The sequence below is a fragment of the Dermacentor silvarum genome, chromosome 4 (genome assembly GCF_013339745.2).
Source record: "Dermacentor silvarum isolate Dsil-2018 chromosome 4, BIME_Dsil_1.4, whole genome shotgun sequence".
Taxonomy (NCBI): Eukaryota; Metazoa; Arthropoda; class Arachnida; order Ixodida; family Ixodidae; genus Dermacentor; species Dermacentor silvarum.
The window spans coordinates 114,521,079-114,543,727 of NC_051157.2; the positions used below are offsets into that span (position 1 = coordinate 114,521,079).

General features: G+C 46.5%; 1 protein-coding gene across 5 annotated transcripts in view; it reads right to left on the reverse strand.

Annotated features, from left to right (window-relative positions):
• The window catches only part of LOC119450539 (vesicular glutamate transporter 1), a 223,390-nt gene that overhangs the window by 20,545 nt on the left and 180,196 nt on the right, over positions 1–22,649 (reverse strand). For 2 of the 5 annotated variants that reach the window (XM_049665942.1, XM_049665941.1), the window contains exons 7-12: positions 21,700–21,786; positions 19,457–19,593; positions 3,907–4,056; positions 3,007–3,139; positions 1,904–2,014; positions 1,065–1,192 (exon numbers count right to left, since the gene is read on the reverse strand). In XM_049665942.1, coding sequence (XP_049521899.1) covers positions 1,065–1,192; positions 1,904–2,014; positions 3,007–3,139; positions 3,907–4,056; positions 19,457–19,593; positions 21,700–21,786 — 746 coding nt within the window. The remainder of the gene's footprint in view (positions 1–1,064; positions 1,193–1,903; positions 2,015–3,006; positions 3,140–3,906; positions 4,057–19,456; positions 19,594–21,699; positions 21,787–22,649) is intronic. The other 3 variants (XM_049665943.1, XM_037714034.2, XM_049665940.1) reach the window with 2 other exon arrangements.

Below are 22,649 nucleotides of genomic sequence, written 5' to 3' on the forward strand. Positions count from 1 at the left end.
TTTCGGAGCGCATTGTCTTGGTTCCGTAGTCGAAGCACTGTGCCCGTCAGGCAACGAACGCCGCCGTGGATTTTTCAAGAGAGCGAAATCGATGTGAGATTATAAGGAGTGTTTCCAATTCTTTCTTTTTTTTAGTCACGTGCGTCAGCTTCTTTCTCCTAGTCGTCATCGTCGCCGTTCTCCCCTTTCCGCATGTTCCCCTCTCCACTTACTTTAACGCTCAGTATTTGGCTCGAACTCTTGAAAAAATCACGCATGCTATTCAGTTACATCTCAAAAGAAAGTATATTGAAGGCAGTACCAATACAATGAAGCACACCAGAATTTCTACAATGTCTTTTCTAAGGGAACTCCCTAGTTCAGACCTATTTCTCAGCTTTTCGCTTATAGTAAATCTCTGTTTGCTTCACAGCTGCCGCCTCTGCCTGCTTGTCATGTGACATTACTGAACTCTGCGATCATTTTCAGCGTTCAGTACCCGCACCGAAGCATCGAGATGCATTAATGCACATGTATCCGGTGACCTTATGGTGCAGTCGGCTGAATGCCCAGGTTAGCATCGAGGGATGAATTCCAAACGTGGCTTGGAGTGCGCTTATTCATTTTATGAAAAAGGCCGGGCCAACGCTTTCATTTGATTCTATTGGGGACCATGACAACGTCATTAGTTGCTTACACATGCACATAACACAATTTCAGTAGACAGGCTCTTACCTGCGAAACGAAGGAAATCACCGTATAGGAGGCTTCTTTTACTACAACGTGAATGACTGTGGGAATGCCAGCTTTCATGAACGCGTGTCATACACGTTTACAACAATCGATACTCATAGTAAGTCTCTTGTAGAGAGCTTCTGTTATGCCGTAGGCAGGGCAGTCGCCTCTAATATAAAAACGGTGCGTGTAGTGCCTATAAACCATCGCTTGCTGAAACTATACTCGTCCCGTTCTCTTTTTTCCCTTTCTGTACACTTTCGCTACGTCGGTAAGTAATACTCATTGATAGCAGTTCAGAACTTCAGATATCTCCGCGCACATTGATCGTACGCATGATAAGGGCGTACCTTCTTATCAGTGATGTACTCCACCACAATGGGACAGAGCATGCCGGCCAGTGTGCCGACGCCGTTCGACAGCCCCATCAAGATACTTGCGTACCGAGGGGCGATGTCCAGGTGGTTCACGTTGAAACCTGCAAACGCGGGTAACGATACAATGGAACTTAAAGAGCCACTGGACTAGAATGTAAAGTTCAGCTTGATCGATAATTTACGCTTGTGAAATACCTAAAAAAAGATCGGTCTTACTGTTAGTGGAGGCTTAATGAGCTAATGCAGAGGCTGAAATGAAAAGCGCAACGCAAGGCAAATGTATTGACGCTTCAGTTAACACTGATAAACAAGACATTCCTTTGCCGCAGTGCCGATCGGTGTTAACTGAATAGCAATGCGTTTCGCCACGAATCCTTGAGGAAGGACTTATGAAAGCTGATGCTAAGCACAAGATTTCTGTTAAACAGATACGTCCATATCTATGCATTGCCTAAAATTAAAAAAAGGAAAACCGTTTGTTTTCATTCCGCGTTTGGGGCATGTTTCCTAAAGTGGATCATGTATAACTTAATTAGCGAATGTCGGTTAATTATAACGTCACACTGCGATTTATCGTACAAGTAATGCCAGCTTTGGATGCTTTTGACGTGACAGAATTGCGCAATCTAAGACAGGATGGTTCTAATAAGCCTGTCTCCCCCCCCCCCCCCCCAAAAAAAAAAAAAAAAAAAAAAATGAAGACTGCCTGATATCTGAGCTGCTATACGGTCTCTTGGATGCGAGTTTAGGTTTTCACACCATGGGGTAACGCCGCTTGCGCGGCCTACATGTGATACGTGCGTGATCCCAACCTGATATGGCGAAACCGCTGAATCCCACGGCCAGTGTCAGCGCTGAGATGGCTACGGGTGTGCTTCGGGTGTAGCCCACCACCAGGAGGAACACGGCCTCCATGCCGAAGCCTGCCAAGCACGAGAAAAAGAAAGAACAATGCAGGTGATCCAATGCCATATTTACCATACCCCGATTCTATTCGCATCGGCTGTATGCATGTAATTGTTCTCACATCATTCGCTGGGTGTCACTTGACCTTTGCAATCTGTGTCAACTGCTTTTAAGTCAAAATGCCACTGTCTCGACTGAACACTACGGATTTGAACGAAGCAAAGTAGAGTAACTCGACTGCAATGAACGCATGGTACTGCTACTAGCTAAGTCTGTACGCTACAAAAAGACCGCGTTAATATTACCCGTCGAGTTGCGACCGTTATAGCTACTGGCAAAATCCGAGGCAGCAAATAGAAAACACTTCTCAGAAGTGAAGAATGACCAGCGCAAAGAAAGCAGCAACATAGCCGTAGAGGAAACACGTACGTGCACTCTTGCAGCTTTTCTTTCTTTTTTTGAAAAGCTGCGCGTACCTCCCTGAGCTGAATAAAGTTATACAGACAGTTAAAAGTATATCGGACGTCACGTGAAAGCTTACATTTACACATAATTAGTTCATGGTTAAAAAAAAATACACGCATACATTGGGTGGACCAACGACGTACTGTTACCGTTTACATTGCGTTATACACATATGACATTATAACAACACATCTGTGCGACGCGTGTACTAACTTTGAGAACACTATGCCTTCGTGATTTTAAGGTCACCGGTTCGTGTTCTTTAAGAGAACTTTCTAGCCACCATCTGTAAATTTGTTCAGCAAGCAGCGCACAGAGCTCACAACTCTGACAATTGTTTATAATAGTGTTGTTAACAGTTGTGGCACTTATGGGTGGGCCAAGGTGCTTCTGCGCGCGTGTGTGTGTGTGTGTGTGTGTGTGTGTGTGTGTGTGTGTGTGTGTGTGTTTAGGCAACTTTAACGACATAAGCGCGTGCGCGTAAGTATACGGCATTCGTGCGTATGCAGCGCGCTTGGCCATTGTAGGTGGCAGCAGTGCCCACCTCCACAGTTGAAGATCTTTCTGACAGACGTGGTGCTGAGTATCTGGCGCGTTCGCAGGTAGTCGGCCAGCTGGCCTCCCAGGGGCACGACAAGGGTCATGCACAGGTGCGGCAGGGCGCCCACGAGACCCGACTGCGAAACGGGAGGAGGATGGGGGGAAGGGTCAGAGACGCACATGCACAGGAGTTGTCAAGTGCTATTTCGCGGGACGTGGGTACAGCTTGTTTGAGTTCGCCCGTACTAGCACTTACAATAGAAGAAGAAAAGACAGGGAATTAAACCACACTAGTGCACACGCGTAGTCGAGCAACCTCCAGAACCCGCAGAAATTAGTTAAGGTTCAATTTTAATTTTTATGGCAGCAGAGAGCAAGCATGAACAGACACTTAGCAGACATGAACAGAGCAGCATACGTATAATATGCAAACAACGACAGAAAAACACATCGTAGGAAGTACAACATTGCTGCAATATGCGAACAATTTAATTGGGAATGACTTAGTTATTCGGCGATCGAATGAACCTTCGGACAAAGTTTAATGTTATTATAGTTATCATTTTGCTGCTTAATTCACTCTAATTCCAGGGTAAGATAACAGTGGGACACGTAGCTAGGAATATCCAATTTCGTCTAAACGGTGCTTGATAAAGCTCCGATTCGTCCTAGCATGCTTACTACATCGTTCTGCTGAAGAGCACAAGCAAGGTCGCGCGTTCGGTTCTCGCACTTAGGCGGAGTCAGGATGCAAGAGGGCTCATACACCGTAATTTTGGTGCACATTGAAGTACCCCAAGTGGTGAAAGTTATCCCAAAGCCCTCCACTATGGCATGTAATATCCCCCGAATGAATGAATGAATGAATGAATGAATGAGATGTAGAGGCGCCGTCTCTGCGTACCTTGTCCACTTCGAAGTGGAAGACCTGTCCGAAGTACATGGGCTGCGATATGATGAGCAGGTAGAAGGTCCAGCTGCGACAGAAGTTAGCCACGATGATGGCATACACTGGTAGCGACATGAAGATGTTTTTCCACGGAGTCGACTTCAACTGCACGCAAAGAAAAAAACAAACGAATACATTGCATCAGCCAGCGAAAGCACTGCCACTGCGTGTCACCGAGTTCACCATTCGTTTCAAGAACGCTTACTGCTGTAAATACACATGTATTCTCTTCCTTCCTGTTTCGGTCGTAGTAGAAAAAAGTACAAAAGTATGATCGCGGGTGGTTGCAACAGCTGTTGAACCTTCAGATAGCCATATAAGTTAACGCTGATCCCGTATACGGCACCAGCTATAGGTCATGGTTTAATAGTTGGCCGGCATCACGGAGAGAGAAAGAGAGGTATAGATCAACTTTAGTTTAGAAACGGCTCTTTGTTCGAGCCGTCGTCTTCTCGTGCAGCACATTCAACAATTTTGGCATCGGAATTGGCAAGTCAGACGTTCAATTTCCAGCTCGGTTACCGAAACCTCGTTGACGATTGCTATCGCTTTTTATTTTAAATGTCGAAACTACTGTGCGTAAACTCGGAGAAAAGGCGAGACATGCACATAAGATGAAGTGCACAGTTCGTGCCGTAGCCTATGTATATCGTAATTTTTTGTCATACTTTGGTGAGGCATCTTTGCTTTCAAGCATTACCCAATAAGTCCGCGAGAAAGTTGTTTTGCTGCCTATCGGCATTTCGTCCTTTAATAATGGCTGCCGTCGCAGTCGTCCTGAATGCAAGAAACGTATCCCAGGTGATTTGGGCTTCCCAGCACAAAAGGACAACCCGGTAATTAACATAAGAAGCAGGTCATAGTAGAAAAAAGTATCTTCAGAGCAAAGTGAGAGGTGGAGGGGACGCTTAAAGTCGGGTCAATTATATGTTAACACCAACGAAGTATAGCTTTATTAATCGACTAAAAAATTCGGGGCTATTCCGGTCTTTTAATCCGGAGTGACTTTGGGAAGCCGCAACAACTTAGATTAAAGTGTTTTGAAGGCAGGAAGGGAGCCGTCGAACGCAACTGTATTGGTTGCAGGCTAGGCGTAACATAAAAAAGGCTGGAATCGTGCAGGCTAGGGACCGAGTTCACGTGATCTCCCAAGAAGGCCATATTGATGGCTGAGACGCAGTTGTTTGACTCCGCCTTCTCCATTTACACGCAGAAGCAATGATTACGAGAAATAACCGTGAAATATATTTTTGCTTTGCCACGCTTTCGACGAGCAAATGGGGGCTTTAACTCTTCGAGCGCTTTAACAGACGTGATTCCAGCTGCTCACATACTGATTTACGTGTGTATACAAAGCCTATTTACATAGCGTCCTGGAAAGCGAGCTTCTTAAAATGTGATACCCCTAGCAAAGGGGTACTTAAGGAAATAAAACTGAACTAAACTCAACTGAACTGAATTTCCGTGAAGGCAAGATACAGGTGCCGTATTGGAATGCGAGAGGCACGGGTTACCGGTTACCTCCATGAAACGAATCAGAAACTCAGGTGTAACTTCCTTCAGTCATGCAAAGTCGCGAGAAGGCCGGGCGCAATGTTACAAGACACTTGTGCCGGTCTAACAGGTGGAAAACACGAGTAGAAGCATGTACGTGTACAAGCGGGTACTGGTACAAGCGGGTACGGGTACCGCTCTTATTATGGAATATGTATTTCGGAAGATCAAGTGTGGATTGTCTCAGCGATAACGATAAAGCCATAGCTTAGTGTTGAACTTAAAATCACCCTTGAAAGCGTAGAGATGTCAACTGTCAACGCAGTGCAGACAGCAGTAACTTGAGCGCAACGAAATCTCTTTGCACGACGTTAATTCACTCGATGCGCACTTTCAAAGCGCACTGCGGTCCAGCGCGACATGCTTATCGTCGCCAGGGCTCATCGTCTTAACGCGACAGTCGCGATGAAAAATTTACGACAAAATTAACGTCAACGTTTACTTTCTTTCTTTATTTTTTTTTCAGACGCCGACACACACGTACATAACACGCAAGCGGAAAGAATCGCGCACAGTGAAGAAAACGGGACACGACAAAAGCTTCCACGGCTGGTTTAACATCGTGCTCGCCACACCATCTTACCCTAGCCTCCCCCCTCTAAAATTTTAATACATTTCCATAACCTTTTAGCCGAGGGCCCGGCGAGCTGGGCGCGGCATAAAAGGAGCGGCCCTCTTTCTACATCCATTAAGGGGCCGCCGGCTGATCAAGCTCTTTTCTTCTTTGGTGTACGAGTTGTAGTTTCGTATATGCTTCTCTTTCCTTTTTATTTTAATTTTTTTTCATTTTGAGAACAGAGTGGGGATACAAGGGGGAGAGAAACCACTCTCCTCGACCTTCTCGCCCATCGCCCGCTTCCGTTCATATCCGCCCCAGCCTTTGTGCTTGCCGGTGCATAGCAGCGCACAAAGGCTTTTGGTTGGGAATCTATAAAATGGAGATGCATAAAGAGAGACGGGGATGGAAGAATGAATGGAGGGCAACCAACGACATCGCGACGTGGCGACAAACGCCTCCCCCCCCCCCCCCCCCCCCCCCTTTCGCCTTTTTTCCCCCTTTTCTGTTTGTTTCTCAGCAGGACAGTCATGTTGTCCGCGCGTGTCAACCGCGCTGACGGTAAAAAGTGGCCATAATGGAGAGATTTAGCATAGCATAGACGTTTACCAGAAATACCGGTGGAAAACGTAGACGCAACCAGTAGCGCTGGTGGTAACATATCTCGGGACACTGTAATCAGGGATTGCGCAAAGGGAGCATTTTTTTTTCTGTTGCGCAACTTTCCCCATCAAAAAGGATTAGATACGCATTATAAATTTGTGATGATTCTGCTGTGTGGGGTTTCTCGCAACCGACGACGAGAAAGAAAATACCTCTCACGCCCGAGTTACCCACGCCGTCCGATGGCGCTCGCATCGGAACACATCGGTCACTCGGCTGTTTTGTTTGGTCGCCAAATGTTGTAATTGCAAAGTTTCGGCAAATGTTGTAATGCTATGAAAGGACAAGTGTTTCGATGGAAGTCGATGTAAGTCGATGAAAGGCCACCTGCTTTACAGAAAAGCAGAGAGGTCGGCCTGAGCTAGCTTGCTCAAGTCTGATAGTTTGCACTCGGAGAAGGAGGCGGGCAAGCAAAGAATTGATGTGAGTGACGATGACGATAAAAATAGAGTAATTTACTAGTTCACAATGCCGTGCCATTCCTAAGGACGTGTGCCTATGTTGGTGTCTCGCAAGAAGCCAAGTACTCTACGTGTGACTGTATGATGCGTTGTCCCTTCCTCTCCTTTTTATTTTAAAATTTTTTTTGGCTTCCTTTAGCTCCTTCTGCTGTTTCTGTTCTTTTTTCTCTCCTTTGTAAGCAGGTGGCCGTGGTGTGACCTTTTAGAGACATTTGTTAGACCGCTTTCTTTTTCTCTTTGTGATGTTTGTAGATGTTTACATGAATAATCACAATAAAAAGTTATGAACTGGCTTCGCAGTTAATGCGTATAAATCGACGACATAAAACCGTTGTAAGTGGAGAAATTAGATATCCTTAGTCAGGTTACTGCGAGAAGAATAGCAAACAATATGCATAAAAATATTTTTCTCCCAAATGCAGCAGGCGTGGGGAGTTTTGCAGTAACCAGTCCCTTTAAGCAGTACCGTTGCCTCCTGCAGCAGGAAATATTCTTTCACTCTGAACGAAGCTCACTGGAGTAGTTGGGCAGTACTTCTGGCTGAGTTTGCTTTATAGTGAACACTTAGGCCAGCAAGCGGGTAGAAACCACTTGTACGTTTTTTATCCATTGCAGCTCAAATAATCGTATACTTTCATGTATCCTGCCATTTGCGAACGTTAACAAAAGAAAAAAAAAAGAAAATAATTGACCCAAAATGCGAATTGAACAAAACGACCTGGTCGATCTTCATAGTCTCGATTTTAGTCCCGAACCAGCTTATGCCGAACAAAACAAATTTACGCGTGTATGCAAAGCCTATTTACATAGCGTCCCGGAAAGCGAGCTTCTTGAAACGGCATGGTGCGTGCGGTGAAGCCAATCTTTTTATTCGCCAAGCGCTACCGCGCTCGTTGTACGAGCGCATTCATGTTCACCGGCGCGTTTCGGCGCGTGTGCGTTGACTATATGTATATCGATCTTTTGAATTCTACAGCGTCAACAAAACTAAAGAAAAAGCATCTTCTGCTTCTTCGAGAGAAAGGGAATTGTACTGTTCACACAAAGAATTACCTAGATAACGATACACGCGAAAACTCCTCTTTGCGCTTGCACGTGCGTTAATCTATCTATCTATCTATCTATCTATCTATCTATCTATCTATCTATCTATCTATCTATCTATCTATCTATCTATCTATCTATCTATCTATCTATCTATCTATCTATCTATCTATCTATCTATCTATCTATCTATCTATCTATCTATCTATCTATCTATCTATCTATCTATCTATCTATCTATCTATCTATCTATCTATCTATCTATCTATCTATCTATCTATCTATCTATCTATCTATCTATCTATCTATCTATCTATCTATCTATCTATCTATCTATCTATCTATCTATCTATCTATCTATCTATCTATCTATCTATTCGATAAATAAATAAATAAATAAATAAATAAATAATTCTGCATACTTCTTCGCAAAAGCTCGCGCCAGGCAGTCCGTAGCGAAACACTGCCCCTCCAGTAGTATACGCAGCGTCGGTATACGGCAGCGCGCGATACATCTGCGCCAGCGCGCAACAACCCGGTCGAGAAGGGAGGACAACTAGGCGCGTCTTTCTTCTTGCGCAAAGAGCCTCCTCCGGCAGCGGCGCAGCCGAAAGGGCGGGGAGGAACGGCGATGGCGCGGCAAGCAGCCGGCCGGATAGCAGTGGTAGCGCGGCGTCGGCGGCGGCATAAAAGCTCTTCGCAAATGGAGTCGTCACGTGGACCCATTTGGCGACGCCGCGACCGGAGCGAGTCATGGGGGTGAGGAAAGAAGCCGTATACTCTCCCCCCCCTCCTCGTCGCGTGTCTGATGCGTTGCCGCTGCTCTCGCTTGCTGCAGTTCGGATAGGGATGGAAAGGGGGTGGCAAAGAAACAACGCAGGGACCCGTAGCCGGAGATCGGGATTCTCCCACTGGCTTTCTTTTCGTTTATTATTTTTTTTTTCAGAGATAGCGGACTCCCTCGGTCTTCGCTTATAGATGAAGGACGCCACGACGCGCACCCAGCAAGCGGCTTCTTTCGGGCACTGCCGGTTTCTACCCCCTCCCTCTCTTTTTCTTTTTTTTTCGAGGATGCATTAGGGATGAGGGGAGTGCGGCGGAGTAACCTGCAAATCCTATACGGCAACGTGGGATTTGCGAGTCGCGGTCGCAGGGGTGTATGAATTCGCTCTTTGCGTCAGTGAGGTGTGTGTGTGTGTGTGTGTGTGTGTGTTGTGAGAGAGAGAGAGAGAGGAGAGAGAGAGGAGGAGGGAGGGAGGGAGAGAGTATGGTCTCGGTCGGCGACAGGCTTTTTGCATGCGATGCGCATGACCGCAGGTTCCACTGTCAGAACCAGCTTTAGACGGCCGTACGTGGTATGCGATGACGTTTGGTGTCGGAAGGGTGGCTGGCGGTTCCGGTGTTGAAGATGTAATCTCGAATGCTCTTCTGCACCACAGGAAGCCTCGGGCAGCGACGCTGTTTTTGTCGCTTAACTAGTGTATATTGCCAGCCGGTGTGAGTTCTCATACGCATTTATGGAGTAGACCGTTAACCCTGGATCAGAGATAAGAATCTCAAACGGATGATAAATGTCGCTATAGGCTCTCACGTCGGTACATAGTGCTCAAGTAGCCACGGCTTGTGGCATGTACCGCATACGGGAATCAGTGATCAAAGGGGCGGTACATTCGTGTCCTCAGACGACTCTGGAGAGGGTATGACGTTAAGGATGTTGACTAGTTTTTTTTACAGTCAAAAGCCCGTTTTACAGTGCTAACGCAGCACAATACCAACGAAAGAAATAATGCGAAGACGCAAAAGCACGTTGCAGTCAGCGAAGCATCGAATTTATAACTTGATTGAGAGACGGAGGTGCTGACTTGAAGTCAAAGAATTGGCGTTCGAAATTTTAAGACTAATGAAGGCTTCGGCGAAATTTCCTTGAATCGCTTCCTCACCAGTTATCTCAAGAGACAACTTTTTTGCTGCTTTCTATTCTTTTGAACGACGCCGTACGAGTCAAGGATTTCAAGTTAAATGATTGAAAAGCCGAGGCTCAACAGCAGAGAAGTAATGCTGCAAGAATCCAGACAGAATTGGCATACAGTCGAGGTCGGAGTCGAACACAGAGTGCAATCTTTCTCTGCTCTGAGCTGATCGCAAGGAGGTAGGCGACGTGTAATGTTTCGTCTGCCTTTGGTCGTCGCCTACTTGGAGAGAAAAAAAAATTATTTGTTTTCGTTTTCTGCGACACCATCTAAATGTACCAAACTTGGTTTGTGACGTCCGTCCATTTCGTTACGCTGTCGTCGTTGTCATCGCAGTCACCGTGTCGCGTTGTCTTCAGGCCCACCTGCTTATCCACAACTTTCACTTCCGCCACGCGTTGAACAAAGAACAAAGTCGTGGCAAATACCATCGTAGATTATCATCAAGTCAGATATATCTTTCTTATGAGACCCTGCTGTCTATCTCCATGCCATCCCGAGATTCACGGCAAACCTTATGCACGCGATTCGGTTAGACAATGCCTTTTTGGCAGAGAACTGGCGACGAACTTTCCAGAAATTTCGGTACAGTAGGCGCGTCTCGCGCCGAGCGATAACTGATAACTGGTGATGGACAACTGGTGATGGTGTTGGACTGCATAACTGCGGGGTGGTGGTGAACTGTCAAAGTGTTCCAATTTCTACTCCTCCGAGAGCGTTCTTTATTTTCTGGTCGAAAACTGGCTCGGGAAAAATTTCGCTACTTGCCTCTGTATACGTGCTACCACTGCCGCGTGACTTACAGTAAGTCCTGACTCTTGCGGCTCCTACAGTTAGCGCGAATGGTCCGCATGACGACGCCAGTTTGGGACTCCTGATCCAATTTATAACACGATCGCTCCTCTGGCTAGCAGGAACGCCAATATATGGAAAGTTCATGAACTAATGTCATTTGCCAATAATAAGTGCATTTTTCTTACCAAAAAGAAAAAAAGAAAGAGCGCGGGCAAACCGAACGCACTTAGCCTGCAAAGCTTCGTCATGTAAAAATAATTATCGTATTATTAATTAGCGCGATTGCAGTCCCCTTAATAATTTCTTCAACGAAACACGGCATTTACATTGCTTCGCTAGCCTCGCGCGTTTCCTGCTCTTTCGCATTTTTATAAAAGGAGAAAACGATAAAGCAGCAGGAAAAAAAATAGAAGGCTTTCAATGCTTAATGTATTCTTTCACGCGCGAAAAGCTTCTTCAGCGCCCCGTCTTTTATGAGTCCGGTTTTCTTTCGTTTCCATAGCCACCGATGTTAACTTCAAGCAGGCCGCGTGCGAGACCCAGAAACGTCTGCCTCATTCATGCTGTTTGCCGAGCTCGCGGAAAAAAGTGGGAGGAATGAATAAATGAAGACGAGAATAAGATCAAATGGCATTACGACGCGTGGGCCGAGCATTTGGAGACAGGAAAGATGGGTCTGTGTCGGACCGAAAGAAAATGGCGACAGTCGCCGTCGCGGAAACAGCTACGAAAGCACGTCGACGTCGACGACTGAAGAGAAAGCTGTTGCATAAGTCATGGCGTCGCTCGCGACGACTCGGAAAGCTTCGTCCTAGCACGCTCTACAGCGCTGTATGCGGTCACAGCGTCTAGTGCTCCGGAACCATGCGCTGACATCTGTCCGAGAGTCGTTTCCATGCTGCTGCTGTTTTTCGTTGCATAGGCTTGATTTTTAGTGCTGTGCAGAGGCAAAAGCCGAAGGAAACTTCCGGCTTCGCCCTTTGAGCTTAGATGATTGGGGGGGGGGGGGGGGGGAGAGAAATTAGGCCCACTTTTTAATAGTCCACCACCCGAACGCAGGCTTCGCTTAAAACCGGTTTCGCGCTAATACAATTCGTCTGAGTTTTCCAAACAGCTTTGCCATGAAGTTCGAGGCATGAAACACGTTGCTTATACCACTCTTAGGAAGTCATGAAGGAAACAGATCCTGTTACCAGTTAAACACACCACGCAGCGCATTCCTATCCTGGTTTACTCTGGAACCGAAGACTTGAGAGATACGCTCGCCCGCCAAGAAGTGGCTGCGAACAATGCTTCGCATTAAAAGGAGGAGGAAACAGACGTCGGGATTCCGCAGATTCCTTGCGTGTCACTTGTGGACATTTCTTTCCTTCATTCTTTCTTTACAGCTGGCTGGCACGTGATACACGAAGTTTATTATCAGTTGCACGACAAGTGAGCTCCACTGCACCGTTTTCAACGTTTCACTGCTCCCTATACACAGTCAGATGAACGCAGCTTCGTCTGTAGAGACTGACCGCCGTAGATAACTCGAAGAGATCATTCATGCGTTTTGACCTTGCAAGAAAGCCCAAGTAATTTCTCAGTACATTTCTCGTGGCATGATATGTAATAATTATTAAACGCGCTGTACAATGCGTACTATGCTCCTATGCTCGAAGAAGCGTACGTAATAATACAAGGACGCCGGTATCAGGAAATTGTTTGAGTTTTACAACAACAATTAAGAAACGCTTAAAACAAGTGAGCTCAGCTCGCTTTCGAAATTGAAGCAACGAAGATATGTCTGTTGAATCTAGAGAAACGTGGAAGCGCCTTGGCCTCTCCGGGTTATCTTCACGTCTATTTCTTAGTAAGTATCCCAAAGGAACTCCTCTTGTAGCGGCGCTATTTATGTTCTTCTAGGCGCGCGCGGAATTTTTCTACGTTAAATGAACGTACGGCATATCTTCGATACAATGTGTCATCAGATGACAAACAAGATATCCAAGTGCTTACGCGCAGGCACCGTTCTACTGAAGGTTCTTCCATCGCCTCGGCGTCATCTGGCATAAATTTCAGCGGGCACAGTAATTGCAAATATGGAGCTTGGCTTGTTGAATTATTAGTCACGAGTGAAAAAAAAAAGACGAAGTGAATTTATGGTTGAATTGATCGAAAGCTAAGGCGAGATGCAGACGAGAGAGTGAGAAACAAAAGAAAGAGAGGCAGCAATCAGAAGAGGTTGTCGCTGGCGAGTACAAAGAAAATAACAACTTAAACGGTAGCATTTTCTACAGGTCTCAAACCGGAGATTAGGTTGGCCGCCCGACGAGCTCCGAGTGTGATCGAAGCGGCGTCCAGTTTATGGCTTGAATTAATGAGCGCTGCCGTAAGGGTCAGCATGCTATACTGACCATGCTAGCGTATTCCATTAAGCTGCGTGCGGCGTTGCCATATTTAAGCTTTCGTGCTATGAGAATCCCGGTATAATAGTTTGAAAGGTTCACGAGAACACGTGCAGCATACTTTAACTTTATCAAGTTGCCCTTTTTTTTTTCTTAACGGTCGCCCCATCTGGTCGGCTACGCATACCTTAAAGTCCTCGCATTCATACCACGTTATATGCATATAGCATAATCTCAATACTAGAGTGGACTGACTCAACTCCAATAGTGAACTCGGTTACTATGCTATATTAAATTTTCTCGTATTGTAACCGTTACCTACCAACCTACCAAGCTACCTACCAAACAATTTACTACACATGGCTCTTCAGTATTATTTTGCTATTGGGTTGCATTTTTTTTTTGTTCAACAGTGTTCTTCTCAACTGGACTTATACTATACATACCCATTACCTAAATAATGACATTATTGTCCTGTTATCAGTTTTAACACTGCGGCGTACCCCATTAAAGTAAGCGTTTATTTTACCGTCTAGTTTATTCACTTCAGGTTATAGAAACTGGACAATTGTAGCAAGTATCCTTTGTGTATCCTTAATATTAGAAATCGACCACGACGTTCACAGCGTGTTTGTACCCTACGTACTTAATCTGTATGTATGTTTTAGTTTTTTTTCGCAGATATTCAGAAATGTGTTTTAATGTGCAGTCCGCGATTCCATACCTCATATGTATGTTTCCTCCATGCTTTAGCTCTCCATGCGCTAAAGTACCAGGGACAGATGCGCTTCCCATACCTGCCACTGCATGATTTAGGGGCAGTCTACCAAGTGCGAAGCGATAAGGAAAAAAAAAAATAAATAAAGAAGATAAGGAAATAGAAAAGAAAAAAGAGAGTCGTTGAGATATACGTCCCACCCTTACTGCGTATACACCGTGGGGCAAGCGATACGCTTCCGTTAAAATGGCTTGTCGCGTGACGAGGCACCACACGCTGCGAGCTGCGACGTTCCCACGCCGGCGGTATACAATCGCCCAGAAAACAAGCGAGAGTTATAGATAGCGGGCTCTGTTTACCACTATACTAGATGGTTCTAGCTACTAGCGTAAAGTGAATAGAGAGCGGCAGTGTACAGTGTGACGCTGAGCAGGTCACAGCAGCCTTGCCTGCCGCCGTGAACTATACGAGAGTACAGCGCACCCTCAACCCGGGTGGCGTGCGAGCGAAGCGCGGCGTAGGCTGGGGAAGAAAGAAAGAAAGAATAGGTTGATACGGCATCGATCCCACTAGGCTGCGTGAGCAACGGCTATAAACACCACGGGTTCGCTGATGCAAAGTTGGAGCCGCCCTTCTCTGCTCCGTAGCTGGAACACGCTCTGCGCTACCCGCCGAGGTCGAGCTCAGTAGCAATGGTGTTTTAACGCGTCAGTGTTAAGGGCCCCGTGTCGCAGAAAATCCCGTGTCGTTATCGGCGTCGGCGTCCGCGGAGTTTTGCGTGAGCGAAAATTACTGCATATATATATATATATATATATATATATATATATATATATATATATATATATATATATATATATATATGCCACGCCTTGCTATATGACATGCGGTGTATGCGGGTTATATTGCCTCACCGTTCTATCGCTAAAGTTGCTCATACATTCTTGACAAAGTAATTCCTCGAAAATTTGAGAATGACAGCCCACAAACAAATGTCATGAAACAAAACACCGACAGCGCATGCCCTTAATGTTTAACATTTTCAGACTGAAATATTATAAGTGGGAAACAATAACAGAAACCTGAAAATTATGTATTTTTTTAACGCGGCTGTGCACAACCTCCGAGATCGGCCCACGCGCAAGAGGTCGAGTTTCTAGCAGAAAGCTCGCCTTCGTGCATAGCGTTCGCCGCCAGCGTTCCCCGGCGCACATTACGACTACATAAGCTGCAGTTGCCGGGAAGCGTGAGAAGCAGTCAAGGATCTTTGAATGCTATCGCGTTACACTCTTAAAGGCGAAGCTTAAGCGTCCTCAATTTTTTTTTCTGCCGAGCGCTTAGGCCGCGGGTTTGATTATTATTAAATTATTAAATTATGGGGTTTTACGTGCCAAAACCAGTTCTGATTATGAGGCACGTCGTAGTGGGGGATTCCGGAAATTTGGACCACCTGGGGTTCTTTAACGTGCACCTAAATCTAAGTACACGGGTGTTTTCGCATTTCGCCCCCGCGGGCTTGATTCTCGACCACAGCAGTCACATTGATGGGAGGGGGAAGCAAAAAGCGCTCGTGTACGGTGCGTTGATTGCAAGTTATGTAAAACGCTGGTGGTGAAAAAAATTCTTCCGGAAGTCTATAGGTTAAAAAGAAAACGTCAACTGTTGTTTTACCTATGGCGGCCATGCCACTTCGCTTTTCAGAGCGCAGCTCCTAGGCTCCCGTTCCTGCGTTGCGTGTCGGCCTCGGCGTCAGCGTAACCGGCAGAACGACGGATGAAAAAAGAGAGCGAACGCGGAGCGCAGAGGAGGATGAATGACGGCGATAGCGAAGAGAGCGCGAGGAGGAAAGCGGAGGAGGAGAGTATGGGGAAAAGGTGAGGAGGAAAGCGGAGTGCCGCACGAGACTTGCTTCTCTGCGGCGACCCGCTACGAGATGGCGCCATAGTAGGGTGAGCCGTCATCCGGTCGGCCGATGATGGCATTACTAAGGCCTGCGGCGAGCGCAGCCACCGATACCATATATGGAAACAAAGTGCTGACGTGGGCTACGGACCCACTGCGCGTGCGCCACTTCGCCTGCGCCGCCGCCGCTAGAGAATGCGCTCCTCGCGAGCCATGCGTACGACGCACTGTGCGGCGCTTTGTTGTGTCTGTTTCGTACCCTCAATGTCGACGTCTTCGCGATGTCTTTCTTCTCTTTTCTTTTTTTTTTGACAATAGGCCAAAAAGGAAACTGCGTCACGCCTCGAAAGGCTGCCCGAGCAGCGGAGGAAGTACGGAGCAGTTAGGCAGCCGGCACGCCAACAAGGTTTCCGCCGGGAAACAAGGGAGCCTCTGTCGTGTGCGTTCTTCTTCGACGTGGCTTCAGGGCATGGGTGGTCCGAAGCGCTTCTTTCATAAGCCGAAGTCGGCCGTATTTCATCGTTCGGGACGGATGACCTCATACCACGCTGCCAGTTTTTCTTTTTTTACAAACGAGGACAAACGACCTGGCGAGAGAGACTGCGGAGGGAATATACAACAACAAAAAGAAGTAAAAGAAACTAAGAGAAAAAAAAGAAGGAGAGGGAGAAGAAGAAAAAAGCAAATGTATGCGTTAAAACAAAGGATGGCAGAAGATACGCGTACAAGACGGTACATATAGACCTAAATCGAGAAAGTTATAACGAGAAAACCGCTACACCAATTGAACAGAAATGACAGAGAGAAAGATAGAAAAGAAAAAAGAAAAAGAAGAAGAATCCAGGACAGAGTTAGCGAGACCGACACAGACTCGGGACGGCTTTTTTCGAAGAAACGAAGACAGAATCAAAAGAGCCCCGAGCGATGCTGGCGAAGAACGTTGGGCAGCCAATGGAGGCTTTTAGGTGGCTTCGCCGCTCAGCTCGGGGGCGATGGGCCGAAGCTCTGGCCTCTCTGGCGCTCGCGTTTTTAGCCGGTGGCGCGAGCTCTGCGCCACCGCGCGCGTCGTCGACTTTCGCCGAGTGCAAAGACCGGATCAAAGCGTGCAGCTTACCACCTCTCGACTCCCGCCTTGCAGAGCTCTATCTCTCTCTCCCCAAGCCCGCTTCCAAGAGAGAGGGCAGTTTGGGGACGTCAAAAAACGCGTCGCTAGAACCTCCTTGCTTCGGTGGCAACGATCTCTTTTATTTATTTATCCCGTCTTTTCTACCGCATTTCTTACTTTCCTTCATTATGATGGATGCTTGGGGAAAGAACTTTTGATTCTTTTTCTTTTTCCCCCGTTTGTAAGTTTCAGTCAATGCCAGCTTGTTCGTTTCTCTTCCTTCTTTATTTTTTAACTCGATCTCAGATCTCCTGTCTGCTTGCGACACTCTGCGGCTATTGCATTCCGCGCACATTTCGTTCCACAAATCCATCCTTACTTTGCTCTCGTTTCCGACTTCTTTCCGACTTCTTGCTTCCTTTCGCCAGCTTTACACCTGCCTCCATTATTTCGATGTGCTTGTAATGTCAGCTTTTCTTCCTTGGTTTCATATCTATATATCTATATTTCTAGTCGTGTACTGCGTGTGGCGTTCTAGACCTTGGCAAAATAGGGTGACGGCAAAAGGCGCCCTCTCTCGTGGAGTGCGGTACAAGCGACACGTTGTAAGAATGACGAAGCGAGAAAAGACGACGCAGAGGGGGGACTGGATGGATGGATGGATGGATGAATGAATTGTGCAGGCGCGGCGTTGGTTGGGGTCTTGCTTGAAAGAAAAAAAGAAAGTGACGTGTATTAAAACCGCAGTGTCACAACAACTCCTCTCCCTCCACGAAAGCGCGTACTCTTCATCCTCCCTTGTCGCGCTCCTGCAACCACGCGTGAAGGCGCCTTGATGGGCTCTCCTTCTATGTATATCTCAATGTTGTTCTTTTCACCTTCTTTTTTTTTTGCTTTGTCTGTGTGCGAAGAAGGAACTTCGTTAAGTCGCGCGAGTGAGTCGTGTAACATGCATATCGCGGGTAATGGATATAAAACGCTGGTATAAGCCTTTCGATGAAAAATGACGGGATTTTCTCCTGTACGAGTTTTCACAGGCGCCGTTGTAGAAGCGCCTGTTGCATGGGAGAATTGGGCATGCTAGGTGCTCCTACGTAGCGTGGCATTCGGAGGGCGTGAAAGAGAAAAAAATTTCTTGCCCCGGCAAGTCCAACGGACGAGTTTGCTGTTGTGAGAATACTAAAATACAAAAAGGTGGTTCTCAGGTGTGCCATCAATGAAATTAGCGCTTGTTTGATTGATTAATTGACTAACTGATTGATTCAATTGTGTGAAGGCGTGTTTGTGTGTGATAGAATGTTTTTAAAGGTAGGTTGTGTGGTCTTAATGTCGATGTTCTTGACGCGTGAAACGGAGGAGCAAAACATGGTCACAAAGTTTGATCTCCACCACACCCGCACTTCCGTCTGTGGCTTTAAGCTTGTTTTACATGCATTGTAAGAAAGGAATCAGGGGCCAAATTCGAAAAATAAGTTCTTATAACCTTAGAGACCTTGGCTAATGACTGGCTCCCTGTTACGTTTGGAAGTCCCGTGTCTTTGCTGACAAGTCTAGCGTACGAGTTCTCTCGTGAATACGAATGTAGATAAGCAACTGCCACTGTAGTCAGTATACAGGCGCATTTTACATTCCAACAAAACGCCTTCCGATACAGCCTACTATATATTGCTGACAAGCACAGTTATCCAGACTCTTGTTGAACAGAAGTAGCAAAACTGCATCAGCGCTGGTAAACAATGGCGACGCGGATTATTCCGTCCCCGCGCATTGAACAGAAGACGTGCAAACCTAAACATAGTTCCTTTTTTTTGTTTTGTTTGCAGTCAGTGAGCATAGCGGCTGGGGGAACCTAACACATAAACATAGTGACAACTCACCGCTTCCACAAGTACAGACACTTAATTGATTTCATTCATAGCCTCCGAGATGGGTGAGCGCAAAGAATGATCTGCAAAATCTCGAAGGTTGTGGTTCTGTTTTCTGCCACTGCGTCAGCCCGTGTAGTGGCTATACGTAGCTGGACTCGTCACCGACATGAGACGCCACCACGCGGCGTGTGCACCCAGACTAGCGCAAGATCCGTGCGCTAGTAGGATAGCCAGCACCAGCACATGCAGACATAGACTTACGTGCACCACTCAGGCTCGCGTACGTTGGCCCCGGGTTGGAATCCCGGAGCAGGACAAATTTGTGTTCAACTGCGAGGTTTCTTTCTGAGAAACCCATACGGGATTCCTTCGTGGCTTCGTGCTATAGTTCGGGTGGATGGCAATTTTTCACTTTCGTGTACATTGATACACCTTCCGGGCTTCCGCAGAAGTGATTTGCCATGGAAAAACGGAATACTCACCGTGGGTGCCGTCTGAGTGACCTGCCCAAGGCTGTTCTCGATGTAGATGAGCTCCGCCTGGGTGATGGTCGGATGCCTGCTGGGCTTCTCGAACGAGAGCCACAGCCAGAAGACGTACCATATGGCGCCGAACACGCCTGCGAAATTCGAGGCGCGTATATATTACTACGCCATTCAACAGCCACGCGTGTGCGAGCGAAGAGTTTGTGCCACGCATTACGCGAGCAGGGCGCGACCTTGTGCCCACGGACAGAGTGCTCGCACACGTAATTACGGGACATGCTTACGCCATTTCGATGCCTCCACCAATCCAATGCCAACCACTGCACTCTACGAGCAACTAACGTATGGGACAGGAACTTGAAGGATATTGAAGAAGCTTGAAAAGGCTTTAAGTACCTGTCAGCGATCGATGGAACGGAAAATGATAGGCGTAGGGCTAAGACACGGGAAGATGGCAGTATGGATTAGAGACCGAGTGGGTGTAGTTGATACCCTCGTTGAGATTAATACGAAGGAAACAAAGCTAGAATGGTAATGCGATGCGTAGAGGAGAACACCGGTGGTCTATGAAAGTTACACAATGGGTGCCAAAGCAGAGGAACTGTGCTGTAGGCGGCCGAACACTGGGGTAATTGTTTGAGGAAATTAGGAAATTGGCAGTCACACGACGGAGCACGCTAGCGCAAGACAGATCAATTCTGCAGTGGAAATGAAGCAGGCTAGTGATACTATCACTATTCATCATGATAGTGATGAAGATGATTTTTTTGCTTTTTTTGTGCTATCTCAGAAAGTGTTGGACGTAATCGTACGTTTCAGTGGTGCAGTGTGAGACAACTGCACGACTTGATTTTCTTTCACACAAGTGCAAAAAAAAAAAAAAAAAAAAAAAAAAGAGAAGTACGCTACGCGAAGCCCCACACCCACGTCCTCTTATATACCCACCCCGTCCTTTTACCGGCACTCTTGGTGAAGAGCTAATGCATGTTTGGTGCGAACAGTGGCTTACCGGTTCCGCATGAGTGTGGAGCAGACGCTTTGCTACACCAGCATATATAACACAAGTTACTCAAATAATAATAAAAAAGAAAATTGAACACCATACACTACGCGAAAAGTTCAACAATAGCGACAGCTAGCTGGTTCCATTCAATGAAGCTTCAACCGTATGGAGCGTATTTCCGAAGAGTTTAGCAACTTTTAATTTAGGGTACGCGATGGCTGCATTATAACTGCGACCTAAATATGACCCAATTATGAATATACCGAATCATCACATTGCACCGTATTGTGTATCACGTAATTTAAAGTACGCACGCAGTTCACTGGCGTATCCATAGAGTGCGCCCTGATCCCACCCGAGGCTTCCCGCTGGCGTGCAGAGAGAACTAACTCCCCCCTCCCTTGCCACGCCCATTGGTTCTCTATTATGAGCCCCCCTGTGCCTGTTGAGAACTATGAACGTGAGCTTAAAGCAACCTCATCGTGAAACAAGAAGGAAAATGGTGAGAAAAAAATATTACACGGATCTCACTGTGGAAATCGGCGGACGCGAACCTCCTTGATGACATCCGTGCATCACACTTTCCATACCGAGAGGCTGTTGGTTTAGCGGTTTATTTAGAATTGCAAATACCGGGGGTGTATGTACTGAGAAGTACGAAACGTGATGCTTGGCGTTTGACACGTTTACCCCTTGCAAAGACATGATAAACTGCAGCCCCCAATCGAGACGTTCGTCAACGTCCTTTAGTGTTGCAATCAACTACACGAACTCAATTCGTGACGTATAAACCAGCACCACTGCGCAAGTGCTTCTCCTCCAAACTCCTCCATGCCTACATCACACCTGCTTTTCATATTTTTTTGCGTGCTTTCCCTCTTTGCACCGCAGACGCGTTGCAGAGCCCCCGCTACATCCACTCGGTGAAACAGCCGGACCAAACCCCGAGAAAGAGGCAGAAGAGCTAGACCCACTTGCTACACATGAGTGATTGTAATGGGATAGCCCTATCAGGTTAGGCTCACCGATGCCTATGATTGCACTGCTTCCGTGATCGGCCCAGTTTAGATTCAAATGCGTCCGTGATCGGTTCAATTTACTCGGCGAGACCCAAGACACGTCAAACTCCGGGAAAGTAGGCAAACCAAGCTTCGCTCTTAAGTATACCAAAAGCGTGCAGAAGTGACGCATCCCATACGTGCCGACTATCCACACCGTTGCCAGGGCGGATACTGACCGTAGAAATAGAAGCAGGCTTGCCATCCTACGTAGTCGGTGAGGATGCCCGAAAGGGGCATACCGACGACGGCACCGGCGTACGAGCCTGCAGAGAGGAGAAGGTAAAATTGCGAAGGTAAAATTTTAATTAAGAAGACAGGCTTCGCAGGGCTGTTGCATGAAAAAAAAGGAAATAAGCAAGTGTAGAGGATATTTCAACCTCTAACCCGGCTTCGTCTAGTGTAATTAAAGCCTAGCTAAATCCGGTCATCTCCACGTTATCATTCCTATACACACAGTGGAAGACGTTGACCGGCGCTAGCAGGGATTGGCAGGCAAACATTGTCTGAAACTAACATTTGGTCCGCAATGTGCGACCGCACAGAAGCAACAACGACTACGACGGCTGCTCTGGACTATTTGAAGATCGCTGGACTAGACTCAAGGCTTTGAGGAAACCACTGTGTTGTTGTATATTTGTATCCCTTCTTCATGCCCTCATAACCATCTTTCATCGCCCTTTTCTGTCGACTTTTCTTTTTTCATCCTGCGCAGAGTACAGCAGGCCAGAGCATGCTAGCTCAGGCCGACCTCTCTGCCTTTCTTATAAACTATATCTCTTCTCCAGAACATGAGCTCTTTCTCTCTGCCTTTTTTGTTTCGTGAATACATTACTTCTCTCTGCCTAGGCTCTGATACATCAGAAGGGTAGAACAGTTATGTGAACATTTAAGTAAATTAGGTGTTTTTCATATGCATCTATCATTTCCCAGGTATATCTCTGAGCAAAATGAATGAACGAATGAATGAATGAATCAATCAATCAATCAATCAATCAATCAATCAATCAATCAATCAATCAATGTAATATGAACATATATTGTCATTAGTTTCGGTGTCGCATAGTTACTACTGTTATTTTTTGTTCCGACGCAAACTTCCAAAGAAAACACTTTTAGCACCGTCAAA